Source organism: Oncorhynchus nerka, linkage group LG4, assembly GCF_034236695.1.
Source record: "Oncorhynchus nerka isolate Pitt River linkage group LG4, Oner_Uvic_2.0, whole genome shotgun sequence".
Classification (NCBI taxonomy): Eukaryota; Metazoa; Chordata; class Actinopteri; order Salmoniformes; family Salmonidae; genus Oncorhynchus; species Oncorhynchus nerka.
Genome location: NC_088399.1, coordinates 13,696,475 through 13,721,474, shown reverse-complemented (window position 1 = coordinate 13,721,474; position 25,000 = coordinate 13,696,475). Strand labels below are relative to the sequence as shown.

At 40.9% G+C, this 25,000-nt stretch overlaps 1 protein-coding gene across 2 annotated transcripts; it reads left to right on the top strand.

Annotated features, from left to right (window-relative positions):
- Positions 1–6,074: 6,074 nt before the first annotated feature.
- On the top strand, positions 6,075–16,706 carry LOC115119176 (vasculin). Of its 2 annotated transcripts, XM_029647933.2 has the most exons (11): positions 6,075–6,424; positions 6,888–7,590; positions 9,707–9,826; positions 10,000–10,123; positions 10,645–10,829; positions 11,109–11,175; positions 11,741–11,928; positions 12,177–12,335; positions 12,621–12,808; positions 14,120–14,222; positions 16,199–16,706. In XM_029647933.2, the coding sequence occupies exons 3-11, from the start codon at positions 9,764–9,766 to the stop codon at positions 16,352–16,354; spliced, it is 1,233 nt and encodes a 410-aa protein (XP_029503793.1). In that variant the 5' UTR covers positions 6,075–6,424; positions 6,888–7,590; positions 9,707–9,763; the 3' UTR covers positions 16,355–16,706. The 2 variants fall into 2 exon arrangements, with proteins under 2 accessions (XP_029503793.1, XP_029503795.1); XM_029647935.2 differs by lacking the exon at positions 6,888–7,590.
- Positions 16,707–25,000: the final 8,294 nt, after the last annotated feature.

The window sequence follows — 25,000 nt, the reverse complement described above, 5'->3', positions numbered from 1 at the left end:
CCATACATTTCATAAATGGGAGACATTAGAGATGTGAAAAAACATGGTTGTGTTTTGTAACTTCTAGCTTGGGTAGGATTTAAAAAATAAAACATTTAAATGTGGGGGCATTGACAATAGAGATCACCAGCTTGTAGTCATAAACTGAAGTTATTTATCTCATGCTCCTTCAGTCATTCCTAAGGGGGAAAGAATAGGGTTTTGGGATAAATGCTGACAATAAGGTCTGAGATTAACACAGGCTTATGAGAGCTTATATGTTTTGTCCTATGAGATATCAGTCAGTTAAAATGAACTTTATGAAGACTTGCCTTTTGTTTATTACATCAATTCAGAAAAAGCGACGTTGGCTGATAATCTTTATCTCAAAGAACAAAACGTATAAGATCTTCTAAGCCTGTGTTTACCACAGGCATTTATCCAAAAACCCTATAAAAACTACATTTGTATTTATTATGGATCCCCATTAGCTGCCAAGGCAGCAGCTCCTCTTCCTGCGGTCCAGCAAAATTAAGGCAGTTTATACAATTTTAAAAACATTACAATACATTCACATATTTCACAACACACTGTGTGTCCTCATGCCCCTATTCCACCACGACCACATATCTACAGTAATAAATCCATGTGTATGTGTGTGTATACTGCGTATGTTATTATGTGTGTGTGTTTGCATGTGTTTGTGCTTATGTTTGTGTTGCTTCACAGTCCCCACTTTCCAAATTTTACTGCTGCATCAGTTACTTGATGTGGAATAGAGTTCCATGTAGTCATGGCTCTATGTAGTACTGTGTGCCTCCCATCGTCTGTTCTGGACTTGGGGACTGTGAAGAGACTTGTTTAATGTTTTGTGGGGTATGCATGGGTGTCCGAACTGTGTGCCAGTAGTTCAAACAGACAGCTCAGTGCATTCAACATGTCACAAATACAGGTAGTGATGAAATCAGTCTCTCCTCCACTTTGAGCCAGGAGAGATTGACATGCATATTATTAATGTTATCTCTATGTGTACATTCAAGGGCCATTCATGGCACCTGACCACACGACTGTAGTGTGTAGTAGACCAGGTGCAACAATTAGGGGCTGTAGGACCTGCCTTTTTGATAGTGCTGTTAAGAGGGTAGAGCCATGCTTCATTATGGACAGATTTCTCCCCATTTTATCTACTGTTGTATCAATATGATCTGAACATGACAGTTTGCAATCCAGGGTTACGCCAAGCAGTTTAGTCACCTCAACTTTCTCAATTTCCACATGATTTATTACAAGATTTAGTTGAGGTTTAGGGTTTAGTGAGTGTTTGTCCCAAATACAATGCTTTTAGTTTTAGTCCTAAATATTTCAAACTTATTCCTTGCCACCCATTCTGAAACTAACTACAGCTCTTTGTTAAGTGTAGCAGTCATTTCAGTCGCTGTAGTAGCTGACGTGTATAGTGTTGAGTCATCTGCATACATAGACGCAATGGCTTTACTCATAGCCAGCGTTATGTCATTAGAAAAGATTGAAAAAAGTAAGGGGCCTAGACTGCTGCCCTGGGAAATTCCTGATTCTACCTGGAATATATTGGAGAGGCTTCCATTAAAGAACACTCTCTGTCTTCTGTTAGACAGGTAACTCTTTATCCACAATACAGCAGGGGGTATAAAAGCCATAACACATATGTTTTTCCAGCAGCAGACTGATCGATAATGTCAAAAGCCGCACTGAAGTCTAACAAAACAGCCCCCACAGTCTTTTTATCATCAATTTCTCTCAGTCAATCATCAGTCATTTTTGTACATGCTGTGCTTGTTGAATGTCCTTCCCTATAAGAGTGCTGAAAGTCTGTTGTCAATTTGTTTACTGTAAAATAGCATTGTATCTGGTCAAACACCATTTTTTCCCAGAAGTTTACTAAGGGTTGGTAACAGGCTGATAGGTAAAAAAAAAAAAAATCTGTCGTTCTGCCCCTGAACAACCCACTGTGCCTAGGCTGTAATTGAAAATAAAAAAATGATTCTTAACTGACTTGCCTAGTTAAATAGAGGTAAAAAAAAAAAGGGCGCTTTACTATTCTTGGGTAGCGGAATGACTTTAGCTTTCCTCCAGGCTTGAGGGCACACACTTTCTAGTTGGCTTAAGTTGATGATGTGGCAATAGCTATTAGATATATAATAGATAATAATAGATATTATCAATAAATCCGTTCCAATAAGGCATGACATAATACAACATCCTGCTGAAACAAGGTTCGTATTGCTCGGTTGTTGAATGGACCAAAAGAGAAACAAATCTTTCCTACTGATGAGTCAACAGGGTCAATAGAAGGTAGGCTCTGAGGGTCAGGTCTTGACACATTCCTGAATAACAGAGCAACACCTGAGGGAATGGCATCTAAAACAATTGCAAAATCTTTAGGTGTTACAGGGACCTTGTAAAGTGATACGAATTCTTTATAACCGAGTAAAAGACCCTCTGCATTTACCAGTTGGCTCACCCATAGGATATTATTTCGGAACTAATATTCTAAAAACAAATAATTATTTTTATACAATATATCCCGATTATTCCATATGTATTATCCGTGTCGAGAAAAATTGTGTTTATAAATTAAGGACCATGACAAGAAAACCTGCCGATGAAAAGCTGGAACTTTGTCAATGTTATAATTGCAAAACAACATGAAGTTAAGGCCACCAAAAGTAGAGAAGACATGATGAGGAATACAATTCCAGATAGAAGTGGGTCTTCTTAGGAATTGTTTTATCCAATTGATCTTAAAAGTATTATTTAAAGTAGTAAAGTCCAGAAAATTCAGTCCAACATTCTCATAAGTGTTCATTACAACAGTTTTCCTAATGTAATGGGTATGGTTTCTCCACAGAAAGTTGAAAAGCATCTGGTCTATCTCCTTGCTTATTTTACTGTCAAGATATAAAGAGAGCACCATATGTTAGTCTAGAGATACCTTCAGCCTTGGTTATTCGGACTCTACCTTTTAAAGATAAGTCCCTCTGTAGTCATTGATTTAGCTTCTTCTGTTTTTTTTAATAAGAGGGTTAACATTTAGTAAGCCTCTAGACTTCTGATCCTTTGTAATGGTTATGCTTAAATATGTACGTTCTTATTTTACTGGAAACCATAATATGAAGGTGTCACACAATCTTTGACAGCTATGAGTTCACATTTATTAATGTTAAGATATAGACCAGACGCTTTGGAAAAGGATTGTATATCACATTGATCGATATGGAAATTTGGTTAGCGTCTTTCAGAAAAAGTGTAGTATCATCAGCCAGTTGGCTTATAATAATTACTTTACCAGCTATGGAAATACCTTGTACAGGACTATTATTTAAAGAATTTGCAAGAAGTTGGGTGATTAATAAAAACAGGTACGGAGAGATAGGACAACCTTGCCTAATTCCTCTCTTTAACTCAAATCTAGGTGAGGTGCCATATTTCAATTTGATAGAACTGTTACCATTTGCATAGAGAGTCTTAATAGCCTTACATAAAGAAATCCCCAAAGCCAAGTCTCTCAAGGGAGTGGAAGAGAAACTGATGCTCTACTGTGTCAAATGCTTTATAAAAATCTAAAAATAATGTGAAGCTATCCTCAGTTATTACGTCTGAGTAGTCAAGTATGTCTAATACTAGTCTGATATTGTAGCAATTTTTACAGAGAAGTGTATAGCTCTACGTACTGTCAGGAATCCACAGATATGTTTTAGCGATTCATTTTTGGTCATCTGTAATGACGCCATCAATGTTTAACTTATGGATAGTGTTATTTTTAGAGTGAAATTTCTCAAGTCTAAAGAAATAGGATGAATTCTGTTCTCCCTCCTCAATCCATTTTTTCCTAGATCTAATAAAGGCTCCTTCTGCTTTTAATTTATATATATTATCCAGTTTATTTTGTAACTCAATTAGTTCCATCTTCTCCTCCCCGAGAGGTCAGCTGGGGACCTCTGAGAAAGGGAAGAATTCTTAATGATCACCTTTTCCTCCTCAGCTCTTCTAGTCTTAGCGAGATTACTACCATATTTTCTAAGGTATTTGGACACCTCAAATTTAAAGAGCTCCCAGCTCTTGCAATAAGATTTTTCTTAACAAGACATTCCCAAAAGTGTGAGAGCAGATCTTTAACCTTAAATGTAACTATATCATTATTTAATAATGAGCTATTTATCTTCCAGTAGGATCTACCAAGGTTAGTATCAGGGGTAAATATTTTGATATCAATGTAAATAGCCCTATGGTCTGTGAGGGGAGTAGTACAAATATTTGTAGTAACACACTCACTATCAATACATTTGGATATAAGCCAAAAATCTATTCTGGATTGTCTGGAACCTGTTTTGTTACTCCAAGTGAATGATCTGTCGGCCGGAAACCTCTCTCTCCATATATCAGTAAGATCAAACTTTTCCATAAAAAGTATTAAACCCACATTCTGATTGGTTGGCCTACCTGGGGGCCATCTATCAGTTGAATGATCTATTGTAATGTTAAAGTCCCCTCCTATAAATAATAACGAATTGGGAAATTTAGATAACCAATGAAGTATATGTTTCTCTATAGATTCAAGCAACTCATCATTCTCATGTTTGGTGTTGTACCTGTAGAAGTTACAGTAATGAGCGTACTGTCATTGTAACTCATCATTCTCATGTTTGGTGTTGTACCCGTAGAAGTTACAGTAATGAGCGTAATGTCATTGTAACTCATCATTCTCATGTTTGGTGTTGTACCCGTAGAAGTTTACAGTAATGAGCGTACTGTCATTGTAACTCATCATTCTCATGTTTGGTGTTGTACCCGTAGAAGTTTACAGTAATGAGCGTAATGTCATTGTAACTGATCACAAGACAAATAAAAGTGACCAAAGGGGTCACATTGTAGAATATTACCACCAAAGGTATTTTTCATTGTAGTGACACCAGCGGAGCGTTCAGATCCATGGGAAAGCCAAATATCGTTGCCCCACTGTGACCTCCAGAAGTTGGCATCAGACGGAATTGAGTGAGACTCTTGAAAAAAATTGTTTAGCAAATAAAAATTAGGCCTTGCGCTTCACATTGTTTCGTAACCCTCTAGCATTAAGAGAAACTATAGACAAAACAACAAAGATTATATAAAAGTATAAACTGTAGTAGGATGAGTCAAAGACGTAGGAGCAGTGAACGTAAACGATAAGGAACCGAGATCTGCACCATTTAAGTCAATTTAAAGTGAAAATAGCTTATTTCATAACCTTTGAGCTAGACGTTATCTGGCTTTGAAATTCAACTCAACTGAAAATTATGTTCAAGACCAAACCAAGGGTTCTTGTAGTAAGAGAGACTAAAAACCCTCTTTAGTGTAATCAGGAACTATTCTGAGAAATAAAACAACAAATACTAATTTAAATAAAAGGGTACCTACTATTTTAAGTGCATATGAAAACTGATCATAAAATAATTGAATAAAAAATGTTTTACATATAAACGTTTCTAAGACCTTTTTTGGAAATAAGTATTAATAACTAAATAGAACAATACCCGTGTAAAGTCAGAGCAGACCTGTATGCCATTTAAAACAGTATCTTAGTTACTGTATACATAATAAATAAATACAGCTTTCAATCTTCTTCGTAGGTTTGTAAACAAAATATGTATTCTGGTCATACAAGAACAAACTAATAAATTGAAATACCTGAGTATTCCTAAAAAATAGTCACCTGATGCTTGTTAGGTAAACAACATAAGGAAAATGAGAATACCATGGCTGAAACCGTCAACATGTTCCTTCAAGTGAAATTTTAGGGAGGAATATGGATTTCTGAACCGTTGATGAAGCCTCATCCTCCGACGAAGTAAGCAGCCTTTCCCTCATTTCGTGCTATCTTGATCGTTGGCCACAACTGGTTCCTTCTTTCTATGTCCTCCGGGCTGAGATGCTCGGCGAAACGCGCCACTGACCATTCTCATAGGAGACAATGGGGTGACGTCATCGATGGCGTCGTTCATATTTTTTTTACAGTCTATGGCAGCGCCACATACGTGGGAAAAAAGGGGGGCGGGGGGTTGTTCACTTTGGCCAACGAGATTCTCGCGAAACATTGCTGTATCAGCGCCATTTTGGGAAGGAGACAGGCAAAAGCGGCAAAAATTAAAAAATAAGCGAGGAATTTGCAAACACTTAAACAAGTTAATGAGATGGTCAGTTTGATACGGTTTATACATACATATCAGCCTCTTAACTTAGTCTTACGAAACAACAAAAAAAGCGAATGACAACTGCTTAAGGGGGCACGAGCGAGTAAGCTGTGACAGACTGATTCTGCAAGCTAACGACGCTAGCCAACATCAGCTTGTGTTGAACCGCATGAAGGAGTCACTATCTGCAATGTAGCTAACTAACGAAGTTTTCGGAAGAGCTTTGGCATCATTGAAAGGTAAGTATTGCGGAATGGCTCACTGAACGTATCAATAACAGGGAGTAGCATTAGCTTGTTTGGCTAGCTACCTGGTCAAGTAGCTGAGTTAGCTAGCTGACATTCAAGAGTTGAGTGAGCTAGCTAACGTTAGCTAGTAACATCAGCTAACTTGTGTACGTTAGCTGGTGTTTAAAATGTAACGTTATTGATCGTAGAGTGAACAGCCATGTGACCTATCGCAAATTTAGCACAGGCTATAGTCAAATACTTTTAACTAACCCTTAGGTTTCCATTTTTTCTGCGCTATTAGTCTATTCAATATAATGCCAACTAGGTAATATTACGCTAGCTGTAACTGTCAAAGGTACAGCTAACGTGACTTTCTAGCCTGCTAACTTTTGCCCTTAACTAGCAATCAGCCTTTATGTATCGTTTAACGCAAGTCTTAGCGAACTATCATTCTTTCTCTTTTGGAATACAGGTGAACACTGAACAGCCTCACGTTATAGGATATCCCAATCATCAAGGAAGAGAGACGTGACTTGCTACTATTGGCTCAACGTCCGAGTTGCACTGAATGGGATAAATCAGCATCTGAACATGTGGACTGGTTTTGTGGAATTACAGAAGAACTATTTAATTTAGCATTTTATTTGAGACTTTGATATGTGTGTGGACTTACATCCTGCACTGACCAGCTTTAGTCTCCTCTTCCAAGTTTTCCAAATGTTTCTCAAAAAATTAATCATTTTTGAAAGCTGTAGTTACTATTAGCTAGCTAACTTTATTTTTGGCAACATGTGATCACACTAAAATTTTATCGCCTGATTTGAACAAATATGAGTTAATGGTATCTGGGCAGTTAAAACCCCTACAAAATCACGGAATCCTTCCTAAAGGGATTGTAGCAAATCCACCCCAAATGTCTCTTTTGTAAAGTCGGGTGAGAACTTCGTTGGATTTCCTTCAACATCTCTAAAGGATTTAATCATTCTGGGAACTGGAATTACATGGCAAAAATGGAAAGTTAGTTGGGATTATCAACGTCAACATTTTGTAATTGACCCTATCTGCACGATACATGTGGGGAGCAGATTAACTGGATAATTGACTGAGAACAAAAACACTAGGAGAATTTTGGGATTACAGCACAGGAGACGCCTCTGCTCAGTCCTCCGTAGCTGGTTTGTATGACTTTGAATTTATTGCACCCAAATGTTTTGCAACAACAAGGATGACTTGATATTTGCATTGTTATACATCAAGCCATGGTAGTAAGCAATGTTGATATATTTTTTTCCTCTTTCGTCACCTATCCAGCAACATATACAATTAGTATTGTTCGACCTCAAAAATGTTTGGCTTGTGAGCTACTCGGCAATTGGAAACAGATCTGCAATGCTCACATAGGTCTGTAGTGAGAGAAACAAAAGGCTGCTGGTTGAATCTTGTTTCTGACCTCTTGTTATCTCACTAGACGGTCATGTTAATAGTTCAAACACTGTCTGGCTGTTGAAATCAAATGCGACGGCAGACTTCCCAGTGTTTTGATTTTAAAGAGATTAAAACGCCTCCCAGTTGGAAGCAGTTAATGAATATTCCATAGAGGTCCCTAAGCAGTTAATAATCTTACATAGAGGTCCCTAAGCAGTTAATAATCTTACATAGAGGTCCCTAAGCAGTTAATAATCTTACATAGAGGTCCCTAAAGCAGTTAATAATCTTACATAGAGGTCCCTAAAGCAGTTAATAATCTTACATAGAGGTCCCTAAAGCAGTTAATAATCTTACATAGAGGTCCCTAAGTTAGTTAAATAGAGGTCCCTAAAGCTTAATCTACATAGAGGTCCCTAAAGCAGTTAATAATCTTAAATAGAGGTCCCTAAAGCAGTTAATAATCTTAAATAGAGGTCCCTAAGCAGTTAATAATCTTACATAGAGGTCCCTAAGCAGTTAATAATCTTAAATAGAGGTCCCTAAAGCAGTTAATAATCTTACATAGAGGTCCCTAAGCAGTTAATAATCTTAAATAGAGGTCCCTAAGCAGTTAATAATCTTACATAGAGGTCCCTTCTATGCTTTGGTCTCTTGTCACAATGATTATGTTGCTCTGTGTGGCATTCTGGTCCACTGAGATAATGAAAGGCTCTGACATATTTGAACAAAGTGTTGTTTGCCGATAGCAGGATGCATATCATATAGTAGACACGCATACCCAGAGAAATATAGTGCAAGGTTCTTTCTCACACAACGTTCATGATTCATGAATTGTCATTTTGACAGCCAGTAGTACAAACCATGCTTCCTTTTGTAGTATTTGATGTTTCCATTCACAACTGTGTATTTGGGAGACTACTAACTGATGACCAACCCCGAGAGAACCATTTTGTTATCCTCCATTTTCTAGTTTTCCAGAAATCCAATCCAGGTGGGTATAATTTGTGGAACATTCCAACAGGAATCTGTTCCAAACACTTAGTAAATAACAAGGTTGCCAACAAACAACACATACAGTCGTATAGCTGCAGAACAAGATAACTGGTAGGGAGTGGGCTATTTAATTAAGTTTTTACTCACCACGTTTATTCTGAAAAATGTCTGTCACTCTGGTAGCCTATGGACAAACTACGTGGTGAGTTGATGCCTATTCTGTAGCTAGTAAGCTAGGTCAATTGATCTGGATACTTTCTATGCGTTGTTTGTTGACAACCTTGTACTTCTCTACGTTTTTGTAACAGATTCCTGTTGGAACATTCCACAAATTATACACACTCATCCTATCCTGGTTGGAGGTTTATACATTTCCTCCTTATTCCCTCATTACGGGAATCTTCCAACTGTGATTTTGGGAAAACCAGGGACTTTATTGAAAGAACCCTGAATTTTGCAACCCTAGACGTGACACTGTCATGGTCCTTCTGATCTCCATCAGTCGGCCCCTGTAATGGTGAATAGCTCTGTTGCATCAGCTTAAACTTCCATTGGACTCTGTTTCATGTCACGCAAGGGTTGGATGCCACTCACTGCCGCATGAATGTTATCTCTGCTGTCTGCTACACCTAATGGGAAGCTAAAGGGACTGGAAAAGGAACAACTCCATTCAGTCCCTTGCATTGTATCAGTTGGTTGGTAGTGTGCCACTTGAAAGTGAATTCAAATGAGAAGTCATTGGGCTTAATGCCCATAAACACACTGTCATAAATCCTGGAGTTGGCTCAGTTACTACAGTCTCTCTCTAAAACTCCACAGTGCCTCTTTCTCACTGTCTCTCTATATCTCTCCTCTATCTCTCTTATTCAGGGGCTGGAGAAATGATGTGTTGATGTCTTGCCCACCTCACTGGAGACGCAAACCTAAATGGCGCAGCATGACTTCACTCCAGCCTGGCTTAACTTTCCCACAGCACCCTCATCAGCCAAGGTACCTTTTGTGTTTGTGGTTTTGTACTTTTTGTGTGTTTGTGTGTGTCCGGTGTGGGTATGTGCACAAGAAGAAACACGTGTCTTCTGTTCATGTCAGATGCACACCGTACATAACGTGATGGTTGTTGTCCGGAGGATTTGTTAGCCTGACCGTCTGTCCATTTGTGTTAGCCCTCTCAGGTCTGTGACAAGTCTTTCCAGTCTCCTGCCAAATGTCTGGACAACCACGGGGATGTGAGTCGCAGACGCCACAACTCATCAGACGACTCAGAGCCTGTCAATGGACGCACTGGGGGTATGGAACTGGGTTAGAATGTCTGTTAGCGAGAATGAATCAACCAAGAGCTGGTTTCACTCTGTGTCTCTGTTAACCACTTGCTTGTCTGGCTGTCTACCCATCTAACAAGCTATCCATCCATGTGTCTGTCTCTGTGCGATAGAGGGACACTATACCAGAGATAATCAACTAGATTCAGCGGGACAAATGTTTTTAAAAAACGGCTTGAGTGGGTGGTCAGGGGGCCGGAACATAATTATAAATCATTTGTAGATTAAGTTGACCGCAAGTAGCCAAACAGATCAAATATTTGACTAAAACATAATCATTTCAAATCTTGCTTCCATTTGTATACAATTACACATCGGAATACTTGGGATCATATTCCCTGAAATTAAAATCACTTGGAGCTGATTTGTCTCTCGTCCAACAACAAAATATATTTTTTTGCTCAACTTAGGGGGCCAAATCAAATCGCTGCCAGTTGGGGAACCCTGCTCTATATACTCTTTGGTAAAGCCAAGTTGTATGTTTCACAGGAATCTTCTCTAGGAAGGAGGGTAACGGATGGGGGGTCCGGAACGGCAGCGAGGGCTCCAGCTCACGCCCTCCCCTCCAGCGTGGCGGACCTTCTCCTCGCTCCAAGAGCAAAGGCCTGCCCGAGGGCCAGCAAGGCCACAGGGACGATGGGGACAGACGCAAACAGTTTGAAGCTGAAGACTTTGTGAGTGGTGTAGTGAGGAAGCCCAATGACCCAATCTCACGCAAATATCGCCCAAGCCATTACATATTGGTTTGGCTCTCCCAAGTCCCCTTTAGGAAACACTCCTCAATCTGTCTCCCCTAAATTCCTAATTTAGTATTTATCAGTATGTTAGTGTCTTCCAAAACACACGGATAGGGAATTTTGTCATATTATTTAAAGAACTTTGTTTTTGCCACGTATCAGATTTATCCTACACAACTTGCTTGTGTTGTAAGATGCCTGCTGTTATTCTTTCAGCCATCACTCCATCCTGATGCGGACCGAGAGGTCAACCGTGACAAAGCTGTTGCCACTGGAGTATGGGGTGAGCTCCCAATCCGTTCTCTCTCTATCCCTAACTTGATTTGACTTTGATGCAGTTGTCTCCTTTGGTTGCCCATTTGGACAAAATAGGATAATACATATTTAAAGCTAAAATATGTAACTTTTTGTGCAACGCTGACCAAATTCACAGAGAAATGTGAGTTATAGCTCTGTCATTCTCATTGAAAGCAAGTCTAAGAAGCAGTAGATATGTTCTATGTGAGCAATTTCTATGCTTTCTGTTCTTAAGTTCTGTTTTTGCATATTTTACTTTTGGTTTTGTACACCAGCTGAAAATACAATATTTTCTGTTTTTTAAATGATACTCACAGCAGTTTTTAGAAGGTAGAATGATTCTATAAACTCGACTGCTTGTTTTGTCACACAAACTGAAATTTGGCAAACTATTAGAATTTTAGCAACCGGGACATGGTGGAGCGTTTTTTAAAGGCATATTGCAGCTTTAATGAATCTATTACGATAACTACCTTTTTTTTCTAGTGAGGCTTTTACATTTTGCAGTAAATTGAAAAGCTGTGGTATTTCGTCCTGCTCTGTCTATTTAGAGCACCCACCCAACCCTCAATCCAGGGGCTCGAAAATGATGGTGATCAAGCGCGTCTCCAGGGAGCAGCCCACACCAGCACAGACCTGCACGTCCACTCCTCAACAACAACAAGCCCCTTCCCGCAACGGCACTGGCCCCTCCCTCTACAAGGGCCCCATCCCCATATCTGTCAGTCTTCCAGTCAAGGTGAGATTTTCATGTTGTGGTTTCATTTTCGGTTGGCTTTGTAAAAAGCAGATGCACACAGTTTTATAGTATTGATTGAAGAAACAAATTAACCAATGATTGATATGTTTTTATTTTTTTAAATAAATTAATGGTTGATATTTGGTTTGGTGTCTATTGACTGATTTATTGATTGATATAGGCTAGAGGGAAGGAATGGTCGTTAGGAATGTACATTGGAATGATTGACTAATTGCTGTGTTTCCCAGGCGAGTCGCTCCAGCTCGTCGTCTCCGGTGGACAAGGGCAGTCAGCCGCGGCTCATGATGCGTCTGACACGCATGACACGCTCAGACCGCAAGAGCACTTTCCTCAAAGCCCTCAAAAAGGACATGGTGGACGAGGAGGACCTCTATCACCACTGCAAGGTGTGTGTCACCCAAAGAGAGAAACGACTTTTACCCCTCAAGGAATGTACAGAGAAGTGTGTTTGAAGGTGTATCAGTCACTGACATCACTTTGAATGGCCATCATACAAAGAAGTGGCTGTTGTAACACCCTTAAACTCCCGTCATAACGTCGTCTTTCTTTACTTTACACCTTCATGATGACAGATGTTCGCCTGCCCATCATCCTATCGTGTTTAAATAGTTATTTCAGTGAGAATTTGTGTGATGTGACACAGCCTTGACCTTCGCTCTCTCACCCCTCAGCATGACGATGGTTTCCATCCGCAGAACTGCAACGTGGGCTGCGGGGACGAGAACCGCAACCATTGCGAGCGAAGTTTCTCGCAGGAGAACGGCAACATGACCACACTAACAATGAGGCAGCAAGTGCTGTGCTCCTCCACCTTCCCCCAGCAGGAGGTGCTATCCAGCTCTTTGGAGGCAGAGCACAGGTAAACACTGGACCGTTCTGACAACAGTTGGGTTAGTGCCATCCGAATTCCTTGGGACGTCCCTACCCTAAACCTTAACCCTAATCATTTTCAATTTCAACTGCCATAAGGTGATGTCAGAGTTGGATGTCCAAACGTTTGTGGATCTGAAGCAACCAGATGTTATTAAAGGGATACTTCACTTAAATTACAAAATGGCATTTTGGTTTCCATACCCTGTAAGCAGTCTATGGCCAATGTATGACGGCAATACATGCTTTGGTTTAGTTTTTGTCTTTAACATTTTGGTTTTAACATTTTGTGGTCATGGGACCGGTATTAGCATTTTGTCTCAAATAGATTTTGATGCTCTATTAAGTAACTTACTGCACACATCACAGGTTTTCGGTTCCTTCGTATCTGCAAATACTTAAGTGGTCAGGGCTAGTAGGCAGGGCCTAAGATGTCTATTTCACCAGCCACGTTGGAGGGTGGTCAGGGCTCCACAGTGCCAGCATTTCACTCACATTTGTGAATACAAATAGTGAAGTAAAACAAATGCTGCAGTAGCTGTTTTCAAAGTATTTCTGCCATTTTGTTTCAAACCTGGTAAACGAATCACACAAAGTAATAGAACTATGAATCCTATAGCCTATCCCACCTCACGCAGAAACACTGGCCTGTACGCACGTGAAGTGCTGAGCAAAGATACATTTTTAGAAGCGCTGTGCACAGGCATAAGTTGGTCTAATTTACTTGAAATGTAAGTTTATTGAGACTGTCCTTGTTTCTTGGCTATTTAAATGGTTTTGTTCACAAGCCAGGTTGTTTTTCAATGTTTGCATTTCAGCTGTTAGGGAAGAGAAGACAACGTGGCTACTAGTCACACTCTCAAGCTCAGGCACGAGTCGTGTTTTCACAGTAACCTCCCGCCCTTAAAGGGGCAGGTGAAAATGTTTCATCATTTTGGTTAAAAGAAAATGAATTGAAATTAAACAATATACCACATTACTTCTTGTAGTAATACATGTAGTTTTTTAGTAACATTACAAAGCATGCTTATGTCTTTTCTGTTTTGTTGGTGTAATTCTGGCACAACATCAAACATTTGGCTAGTCAAATATCTTGAGTGGCTGGTAGATTTTAGAAAATTTCCTTCCACAGTGGCGGGTAGACGAAAAAAGTTTTAGGCCCTGTTAGTAGGATTGTTGTGGAGGAGCAACCGAGTAAGTGGGTGTGGTAAAATGTGCTTCCCTTTTGTCTGGCTCATAATTGTAGAGGCACAATTGATAGAAAATAGAAATCCTAAAAGTGAATTTCTTCCCTCTCCAGGTTATTGAAAGAAATGGGTTGGCAGGAGGAGAGTGAGAATGACGAGACGTGTGCCCCTCTGACGGAGGATGAGATGAGGGAGTTCCAGGCCATCAGTGAACAGGTAGTTAGTTACTCCTCCATCCATTCATACTGCAGTATTCTCCACCCCCTCCCTTAGAGCAGTGTTCTGTTACTACACTTTTTTGTTCCAGTCTGTCATAAAACACTCATTACTCTGTCACATTTGATGTGCCCTTGTCAAACAAATCATTATAGTTTACAATAACCATACATTCAGTTAAAGTCGGAAGTTTACATACACTATAGCCAAATACATTTAAACTGTTTTTCACAATTCCTGACATTTAATCCTAATAAATTCCCTGTCTTAGGTCAGTTAGGATCACCACTTTATTTAAAAAATGTGAAATGTCAGAAGTTAATAGTAGAGAATCTCTTAATAGTATAGAATGATTTATTTCAGCTTTTATTTCTTTCATCACATTCCTAGTGGGTCAGAAGTTTACATACACTCAATTAGTATTTGGTAGCATTGCCTTTAAATTGTTTAACTTGGGTCAAACATTTCGTGTAGTCTTCCACAAGCTTCCCACAATAAGTTGGTTGAATTTTGGCCCATTCCTCCTGACAGAGCTGGTGTAACTGAGTCAGGTTTGTAGGCCTCCTTGCTCGCACACGTTTTTCAGTTCTGCCCACAAATGTTCTATAGGATTGAGGGCAGGGCTTTGTGATGGCCACTCCAATACCTTGACTTTATTGTCCTTAAGCCATTTTTCTACAACTTTGGAAGTATGCTTGGGGTCATTGTCCATTTGGAAGACCCATTTGCGACCAAGCTTCAACTTCCTAATGTCTTGGATGTTGCTTCAATATATCCACATAATTTTCCTTCCTTGTGAAGCCATCTATTTTGTGACGTGCACCAGTCCCTCCTGCAGCAAATAACCCCCACAACATGATGCTGCCACCCCGTGCTTCACAGTTGGGATGGTGTTCTTCAGCTTGCAAGCATCCCCCCCTTTTCCTCCAAACATAACAATGGTCATTATGGCCAAACAGTTCTATTTTTGTTTCATCATACCAGAGGACATTTCTCCAAAAAGTCCAATCTTTGTCCCCATGTGCTGTTGCAAACCGTAGTCTGGCTTTTTTTTATGGCGGTTTTGAAGCAGTGGCTTCTTCCTTGCTGAGCGGCCTTTCAGGTTATGTCGATATTGGACTTTTACTGTGGATATAGATACTTTTGTACCCGTTTCCTCCAGCATCTTCACAAGGTCCTTTGCTATTGTTCTGGGAGTGATTTGCACTTTTTGCACCAAAGAACGTTCATCTCTAGGAGACCGAATGGGTCTCCTTCCTGAGCGGTATGACGGCTGCGTGGTCCCATGGGCTTTATACTTGCGTACTATTGTTTGTACAGATGAACGCGGCGTTTGGAAATTGCTCCCAAGGATGAACCAAACTTGTGGAGGTCTACAATTTATTTTCTGAGGTCCTGGCTTATTTCTTTAGATTTTTCCATGATGTCAAGCCTTGAAATACATCCACAGGTACACCTCCAATTGACTCAAATGATGTCAATTAGCCTATCAGAATCTTCTAAAGCCATGACATAATTTTCTGGAATTTTCCAAGCTGTTTAAAGGCACAGTCAACTTAGTATATGTAAACTTCTGACCCACTGGAATTGTGATACAGTGAATTATATGTGAAATAATCTGTCTGTAAACAATTGTTGGAAAAATGACTTGTCATGCACAAAGTAGATGTCGTAACCGACTTGCCAAAACTATAGTTTGTTAACAAGACATTTTTGGAGTGGTTGAAACACTTTGGTTGGAGTCATTAAAACTAGTTTATGTAAACTTCCGACTTCAACTGTACATTTCTAGAAATTCACTGCCTTTCACGCCCAGTCGCCCACAAGGTCACTAACACCCACACATTGTCACAAACACCCACACTAACTCACCACCACACTCTCACTCCAGCTCTCTGTAGGATTTGACAGACATTTTAAGTTCATTGCTTCTGAAATCAGTCCCTCACCCCACCCAATTGTTTTCTTCCCTCCAGCTGCAGAAGAATGGTCTGAGGAGAAACAGCTTCCTGAAGAACGGCCCTCCCATCGACTCCCTGGCCGTGTGGAAGACCAGCAACCTCCAAATGGCCACCGACACCACGGAGGAGACGGAGACCAGCAGCAGCGACACCTCGGACGACGATGCCTAAAGCAGCCTTCATCAATAACCCTATTCACTGCTACTACACCTAACCCTCTCTCACCAGAGGAAAGAGACATTTACCCCCTGATGCAGAGCGGGCAATTCAGACGTCCTCCCACCATTTCATTTCACAGGCCCCCTTCAAGACATGGACAGATGTTCCGAATGGACTTGAGAAAGAACACTGCTTTATGGCTTTGTAGCAAGGCCCCTATTTGTTGGGGCCGGGGGGGGTGGAGATTTCAATGTTGGACTAAATGTTTGTTCCATCACTGAAAAGATTGATACTATGTACCGTATGATGAATGTGGAAAAAAAGGTCCGTTCTGGAGGCTATTGAATAAAATGATTGCAATTCAGTGTATTTGTCTGATGGAGGTTGTTGAGGTACCTGTCATACACCTGTCCTAAGTGTCAAAATACTGTAGGTTACCTACATCCCCATACTGTAGGTTACCTACATCCCCATACTGTAGGTTACCTACATCCCCACCCATACTGTAGGTTACCTACATCCCCACCCATACTGTAGGTAACTGTGAATTTGGAAGTAAAAAGGGTGACATCATGAGCAAAGATGACAAATGACGGGAGAACATTTTTTTGCAAACAGTCCGTCCAGGGTCTGACCATAGAACAGGAAGTTACCAAACCACTGATCATATTTTTATAAACCCTTTACTGATGTTGGTTGCCAGGAAGAGGCCAAATGTGGGCAGGAAGCCAGCTCTTCTGCATCAGTACTTATAGATCATGTCTACCACAGACCTCACATCCTTATGTTTCACACAGCCAGTAAGGTTTCCTACTAAACCCCTCTCCACTCTAACTGCACTGTTTAAAAAAACAACGTCTATAGTTTTCCTTCCCAATTGTTTGTTGTACTTATTTGCAAGACCAGCACTCAGGCCTTGGAAACCCCATATACCAGGGTTCCCCAACTGGTGTTCTGCAGGTGATTTTACCCCCCCCCCCCCAAGTTCTGAGTAAAAAAAAAATCATATAAACACTGCTCAAAAAAATTAAGGGAACACTAAAATAACACATCCTAGATCTGAATGAATGATATATTCTTAAATACTTTTTTCTTTACATAGTTGAATGTGTTGACAACAAAATCACACAAAAATTATCAATGGAAATCAAATTTATCAACCCATGGAGGTCTGGATTTGGAGTCACACACAAAATTAAAGTGGAAAAAAACCACACTACAGGCTGATCCAACTGATGTAATGTCCTTAAAATGAGTCAAAATGAGGCTCAGTAGTGTGTGTGGCCTCCCTACAACGCCTGTGCATTCTCCAGATGAGGTGGAGGATGGTCTCCTGAGGGATCTCCTTCCAGACCTGGACTAAAGTATCTGCCAACTCCTGGACACTCTGTGGTGGATGGAGCGAGACATGATGTCCCAGATGTGCTCAATTGGATTCAGGTCTGGGGAACGGGCGGGCCAGTCCATAGCATCAATGCCTTCCTCTTGCAGGAACTGCTGACACACTCCAGCCACATGAGATCTAGCATTGTCTTGCATTAGGAGGAACCCAGGGCCAACCGCACCGGCATATGGTCTCACAAGGGGTCTGAGGATCTCATCTCGGTACCTAATGGCAGTCAGGTTACCTCTGGCGAGCACATGGAGGGCTGTGCGGCCCACAAAGAAATGCCACCCTACACCATGACTGACCCACCGCCAAACCGGTCATGCTGGAGGATGTTGCAGGCAGCAGAATGTTCTCCACAGCGTCTCCAGACTCTGTCACGTCTGTCACATGTGCTCAGTGTGAACCTGCTTTCATCTGTGAAGAGCACAGGGCGCCAGTGGCGAATTTGCCAATCTTGGTGTTCTCTGGCAAATACCAAATGTCCTGCACGGTTTTGGGCTGTAAGCACAACCCCCACCTGTGGACGTCGGGCCCTCATACCACCCTCATGGAGTCTGTTTCTGACCATTTGAGCAGACACATGCACATTTGTGGCCTGCTGGAGGTCATTTTGCAGGGCTCTGGCAGTGCTCCTCCTGCTCCTCCTTGCACAAAGGCAGAGGTGGTGGTCCTGCTGCTGGGTTGTTGCCCTTCTACGGCCTCCTCCACGTCTCCTGATGTACTGGCCTGTCTCCTGGTAGCGCCTCCATGCTCTGGACACTACGCTGACAGACACAGCAAACCTTCTTGCCACAGCTCGCATTGATGTGCCATCCTGGATGAGCTGCACTACCTGAGCCACTTGTGTGGGTTGTAGACTCCGTCTCATGCTACCACTAGAGTGAAAGCACCGCCAGCATTCAAAAGTGACCAAAACATCAGCCAGGAAGCATAGGAACTGAGAAGTGGTCTGTGGTCACCACCTGCAGAACCACTCCTCTATTGGGGGTGTCTTGCTAATTGCCTATAATTTCCACCTGTTGTCTATTTTATTTGCACAACAGCATGTGAAATTTATTGTCAATCAGTGTTGCTTCCTAAGTGGACAGTTTGATTTCACAGAAGTGTGATTGACTTGGAGTTACATTGTGTTGTTTAAGTGTTCTCTTTATTTTTTCGAGCAGTGTATAATAAAACATTTTATTATCTTGTTGGACATTTAAAAAAAAAGAAAACACCGGCAAACCAGCTCCAATTGACTCAAATAATATTTTCAGTTTTGGCTACTTGCAGTCAAAAATAATTTGTAATTAATTTCCCGCCCCCTGACCATTCACTCAAGAAATATAACCGTCCTTTGGCTGAATCTAGTTGAGGATCCCTGTTCTATACCATATGATTCTTTCTCTGTGATTTGTCCTGCAGAATGAATGTTTGCATGTGAATCTTATTGTAATACGTGTTGGGTTTTCATATTCATGTTCTAGTAAGTAGTAAAACATGTAAGCGTAAAAATACCGTCTTCGGACGCGTTCCAGGCCGACTACATTGCAGACATTGCATCAATGGTCGTCTGCGATGTAGCCAGCCTGTAACGTGCCCACTGTCTTATTTTCCCCTTAGGTGGTTACTGGCTCCAAAAGTGGCAACGTCAACCTGTCAATAGGCAAAACGGGTGGCGGCAGCAGCAGCAGCAGCGTCCCCCCTGAGAGTGATGCACCCTGGGAAACACCTCTGAGATGTGAGATTAGTGAGCTGTTCCAATTAGATCTGCTTCAGATATGAATCAGAACAGGTGACTATGACTGTACCCACTTTCGCACTCGTGGTTGGACTTCTAACGTTTGGGACGATTGGTGTCCAGGGAAGCCGCATAGGTGAATACGGATGATTTTTGGATGCGTGAGCTGCATTTCAATGCTTGTTAGTGTAAGAGCGAAGTGGAATGAGTGATTGAACGTTACAGATTTGTTTGCTTTCTATATAGAAAGGAACTTGCTGACCTCAAGGTGTTTTTAACTGTAACAGTTCAGTCTACAAAACTTTTGAACACGCCTCAGATTTGTGAGGAATGTGTGTGATATAAATGTTGCGCTTTGGTGTGTTTGGAATCAATATAAAACTGGAATGACGAATTTGAGAAGGATTGCAATTATCTAAAAGCTTGTTTTTTTTGTACCTGTTTGAATTTTAACGTCAACCAAGCCTCATAATAGGATGCATCAACCAGGTACCTGTTTTTCAGGTTCATGCCTCTTTAAAAAAAAGTGATACTTTTTAACTCCGCATTGTTCGGGAAAGAGCTCGTTAGCAATTCTACACCTGTTCTATTTTACTCATGTGACATATACAATTTGATTTGCACAGGCAGTGTTCCTATCCAATAAGATAACAATAACCTCATTAAATGAATGCAGGTGTAACCGATGTGAAATGGCTAGCTAGTTAGCGGGGTGCGCTCTAATAGCGTTTCAATCTGCGACGTCACTCGCTGAGACCTTGAAGTAGTTGTTCCCCTTGCTCTGCATGGGCCGCGGGCTTTTGTGGCGCGATGGGTAACGATGCTTCGATGTGTGCAGAGGGTCCCTGGTTTGAGCCCAGGTAGGGGCCGAGGAGAGGGACTGAAGCTAAACTGTTGCACAGGTAACAATTTGTTGTATTAGATTCCCTAATAGTATAATTGTTTTATGTAATATGATGTTTTGAACTTATTTATTTACGTATTTAGTGCAGCAGAAATATCAAACGCAAACTAGGGTCTTTCAGGTTTGGAAAAACATTGCTTTTATCTGCTGTTTTACCTGTTATCTGCTCACAATGCTCAGGCTACCTGCTGTTCTATACTGTTAGAATGCTCATATACTGTTATGCTCAGGACAGTATCTTAATTAGTGTCTCAAGTGGTTATTGTTGAGTCACATATTCCCCTGGAAGTGAACATAAATAGCCCACAGTCAGTCACTCACCATTTCCATACAGGATTTACCCAGTGTTTTACCCAAAAGGCTCAGACCTTTCTGTTTCCATCTACTCCTGCCGGTACCGGTGTCTCACTGGGCCGTGGCTCCGGCCAGCCCTGCTCTCACTTGGGGCCAAAGCCTGGCCACTGGTACTTTTCAGCTGCCATTTACATAACAATGGCTAACTGTGAACTTTAACTCCTTTTAAATATGGATTTTTAAGCCTTGAGATAATTGAGACATGGATTGTGTATGTGCCATTCATAGGGTGAATGGGCAAGACAAACGGTTTAAGTGCCTTTGAACAGGGTATGGTAGTAGGTGCCAGGCACACAGGTTTGAGTGTGTCAAGAACTGCAACTCTGCTTGGTTTTTCACGCTCAACAGTTTCCCGTGTGTATCAAGAATGGTCCACCATCCAATAGACATCCAGACAAGTTGACACAACTGTGGGAAGCATTGGAGTCAACATGGGCCAGCATCCCTGTGGAATGCTTTCAACACCTTGTATAGTTATTGCCTGATATATTGAGGCTGTTCTCGGAGCAAAAGGGGGTGCAACTCAATATTAGGAAGGTGTCCTAATTTTTTGTACACTCACTCTACATTAACATATAATTATCTAAATGAAATATGTTGATTTAATATTCAAATGTATTTGAGTGGTTCCGTTGAATCCTTTGTGCATCATCCTATTGTTTATATTTCTCTCTACTGTTCTTTCCTGATTAATCAAGTCACTCTGAAGGTGGCGGTGACATATGGCCCTGATGTCACAGTCACATGGGACAGCGGTGGTGGCTTGATTACCCAGTGTGCACTGCTCGTGGCTGTGGAGTGGGCGCAGGAGGTGGACATCTTTCTTCTGCCAAGGTGCAGATTTAAAGAGCACTTGATCAGCAGTAGATGATTAAATAATGGTGTATTTCAGATGCATTATTTTTCCTATGTGTTTTAACCACAGTTTTGATCAAAGCCCTTTTCACATCACTAGTTCTCACAAAGTGTTTTTACAGTTTTTAATCTGCCTCAATCAATTGACATGTTTACGATTTAGGGAGGTTAGGGACAGCAACTATAGGGCTATAAATTACTGTCTTGTGTATGAACATTAGGCTTATGTACAACATGTATATTTCTATGTTCCCCTCTTAAAAATTCAATGAACCATTTGATGAGTCATGTTCACAATTCAAAATGTTTGCCTGTGATTATAATCAATTGAAAATGCTATTACTTGTTGTTTATTCTCAGCTCGGGCTCCTTCCTTTTTCTGAACCTTACGGAGGAGGTGACACACTCATTCCAATGTACCTGCTTTGACCAATCAGAGGGAGTCTACAAGTCACAGAGCATCAGTGTTGTACCTGGTGAGTGACCTTGTAATGAGAATCAGTCAACACTAGGACGGGGTTACTCAGTGCATTTATTGCTCCAAATATATACTCTATTTGCTTATTATAGCTCAATATATTGATCTATTACTCAATTTGGACAGTGTGATCTGGCATGTCAGTGTTGGCTTGCAGTAACTCCCAAGGCCGACGGTATGGGGATGTGTGATCTTCCACTACTACCATTTGTCATGTTGTACTTCAGGTTCACCAACTACCCCTCCACCGTCAACCACCAACCAGGTGACCATGCTGGAAAGCCATGCGAATCAGAACAACACGTAAGCTTGTCTCTCTGGATGCTAAACAATGAAATGACCAGAATAAGGACGTGAATCAGGGACTTATTGAGCGTAGCCATTGATTATATCGTCCATGACCGTGCCATGTTCATACTGAATTGATTTCTCTATGCCACTAGAGGGCACAATACATATATTTTTGTCCAATAACAAGCTGAGGCTTACTTTAGATATGCCTGAGAGGATGATACGAGTTTGCTGTTAACACCATGACAACCGTATAGATTTTTTTTTTTTTTTCATTTAAGAATAGTTCATTACATTTTTAGGTGGACAGACAGCACCTTGATGCCACAACATGCATTAATTTATGCTCTGGTCGTCTGCCATTACATTTCTCTCATCTCTAGTAGAGGAAGTTTAGTTTTCATACAGTTGCTAGCTGAACTTTATCTCTTCTGTAAACTTGGCAAGCACAGGTGTTCCATTTCCCATGTTTCCCCACAATAGTTGTGCCATATTGAATTCCCAGAATGTATCTTATCACTGATGTTCAGTTGCTCCTTTAAGACAAGGGATAGTGTTGTGCTTATATGATGTACGTAATTTTGTTTATAACCTCTCTCATGAAATCAAAACAGTGGGATTTTATCCACTTTTGCCTGGAAAAGTGGCCTTGTCTAAACAGCTGGAGGCCCATTTTTGTACTGGTTGTCAGGGAGCGTGACGAGGCTAGGTCAACTCAATGACTGCATCACAACTGTAAACAGGAAAGGGAAACTCCAAGACTCAGATCTGATCGGAAAAAAGCTTTACCCCCTTAAGACACTTCTGTGTCAGAAGTACTCTTTGCGTCTCGATTTGGTCCTCCAAGTCTTCAAGAAATCCAATAATGTCCATTAACCTACTGCAATGTGATAATTCCTTTGATACAAAGACCAATAATTCATTTATATATTGATTGTTCTGACAATTTCCCAACCAACACACACCTTTTTAAAGTCAGTGTATGAAGTTTTATTGAAAGTTATACCGGTTTGACATAACTTTGTTAATTCTCAATCGTTGATCTGTCACAACATTACGTTATGCATCACGAAAACCCTCTGGGCCATTCTGTAAGAACAAATCTTACTTGAAGTTACTGATGACACCACCTTATTGAAAACTTCACTGACTCACTCATAAACATAAACACTCTACTGCAAGTGCACACTTGTTGAATCCATGTTTACATTATCTCTTTGTTGTGATGAGGTGACAAATAGGGAGCATCATTATCCAGCTTGTCAACCTGGGCTGTGTGTGTGGGTGTTTGTGTGTATGGGGGGGTGGAGTGGACGGACGGGGGTGTTGTTTATCTGAATACTGATGACTTGCAAATGACAGAGAGCAGATAGCATGACTCCTGAGCCATCTAGCCAGTATTGCATAAACAGTCAACAGCATCAAGCTTTGGTAAGTCAGGATGGTTTGTAGCAAGCAGCCACTGCTAATGCAGCATGAAACCCACAGCCTCAGATCCATTGGCACTCTGCTCTCATGTTTATCTCATGTTTATCCCTGCATCAGAAGGGGTCAACAACGCAACAATTCTGAAGTTGCTTGTTTAATGGCAGTGAAGTCAAATGAACAACTTACACGGAAAATTGCAGTTTTTTTCCCTCACTGTAGAGAAGTGAAAACTGTCCATCTATTCAACATTTAATCCATCTATCCAACTTTAAATGAAATACAGTTCATCACAACAGATGAACAATGTTTGTTTGGTTTAATTACATGAAATTTAAAAAAAAAAATCCTTGGGCATTTATAGTGTGTTGTCTTCTCTCAGTGACTCTGTAACAGAGGGTGTCTTTGGGACCATTGCCGGAGGCCTACTCCTCTTCATCATCTATGGCTTCTGCAGGAAATGGCTGGGAGATGAGAGACTGAGAGCCATCTTCAGGTACAAGGAGGGCTCTGATCAGTTTCCCCCTGACTGTTACTGTAGGCAGGTTAGACACTGTAACATGGGTCAGTCCCGTGAATTATTATCATTGTAAGTCTATTGAAGAGTTAATTGTACTTTCACTTGCTTTTCTTTAGGTTTCCTCGCCTTAATCGAGTGGTAATTTATCAGCTGTTCGACCACTGATCATCATCAACTAGACGATACTTTCTAGCAGGTTGCTCTGCCTGAATGTGTCGCTCAGGATAAGAGCTCTGGATAAATTACCAAAATGTACTGTATGTATTGATGAACAAGGAAACCATGTTCGGCTGTGATCAGAGCTACTTTAATACCATGTTGGGCTGTGATCAGAGCTACTTTAAAACCATGTTCGGCTGTGATCAGAGCTACTTTAATACCATGTTGGGCTGTGATCAGAGCTACTTTAATACCATGTTGGGCTGTGATCAGAGCTACTTTAATACCATGTTGGGCTGTGATCAGAGCTACTTTAATACCATGTTGGGCTGCTTTGAAACTATACTTCATAGACCCACAGCGTTGACCTTAAAATGATTCTGCATGTGCTGTCAAATACTTCATTAGCCAACCTACCAAGTACTTAGAAATACATGTTTATTTGAAAGCCCTTCCTCTTGAGTTTACGCTACAGTAGCATGTGTAACCGATCAGCCTTGGTTAGGTTCACTAGAGTAGTTAGGTTACACTAGAGTAGTTAGGTTACACTAGAGTAGTTAGG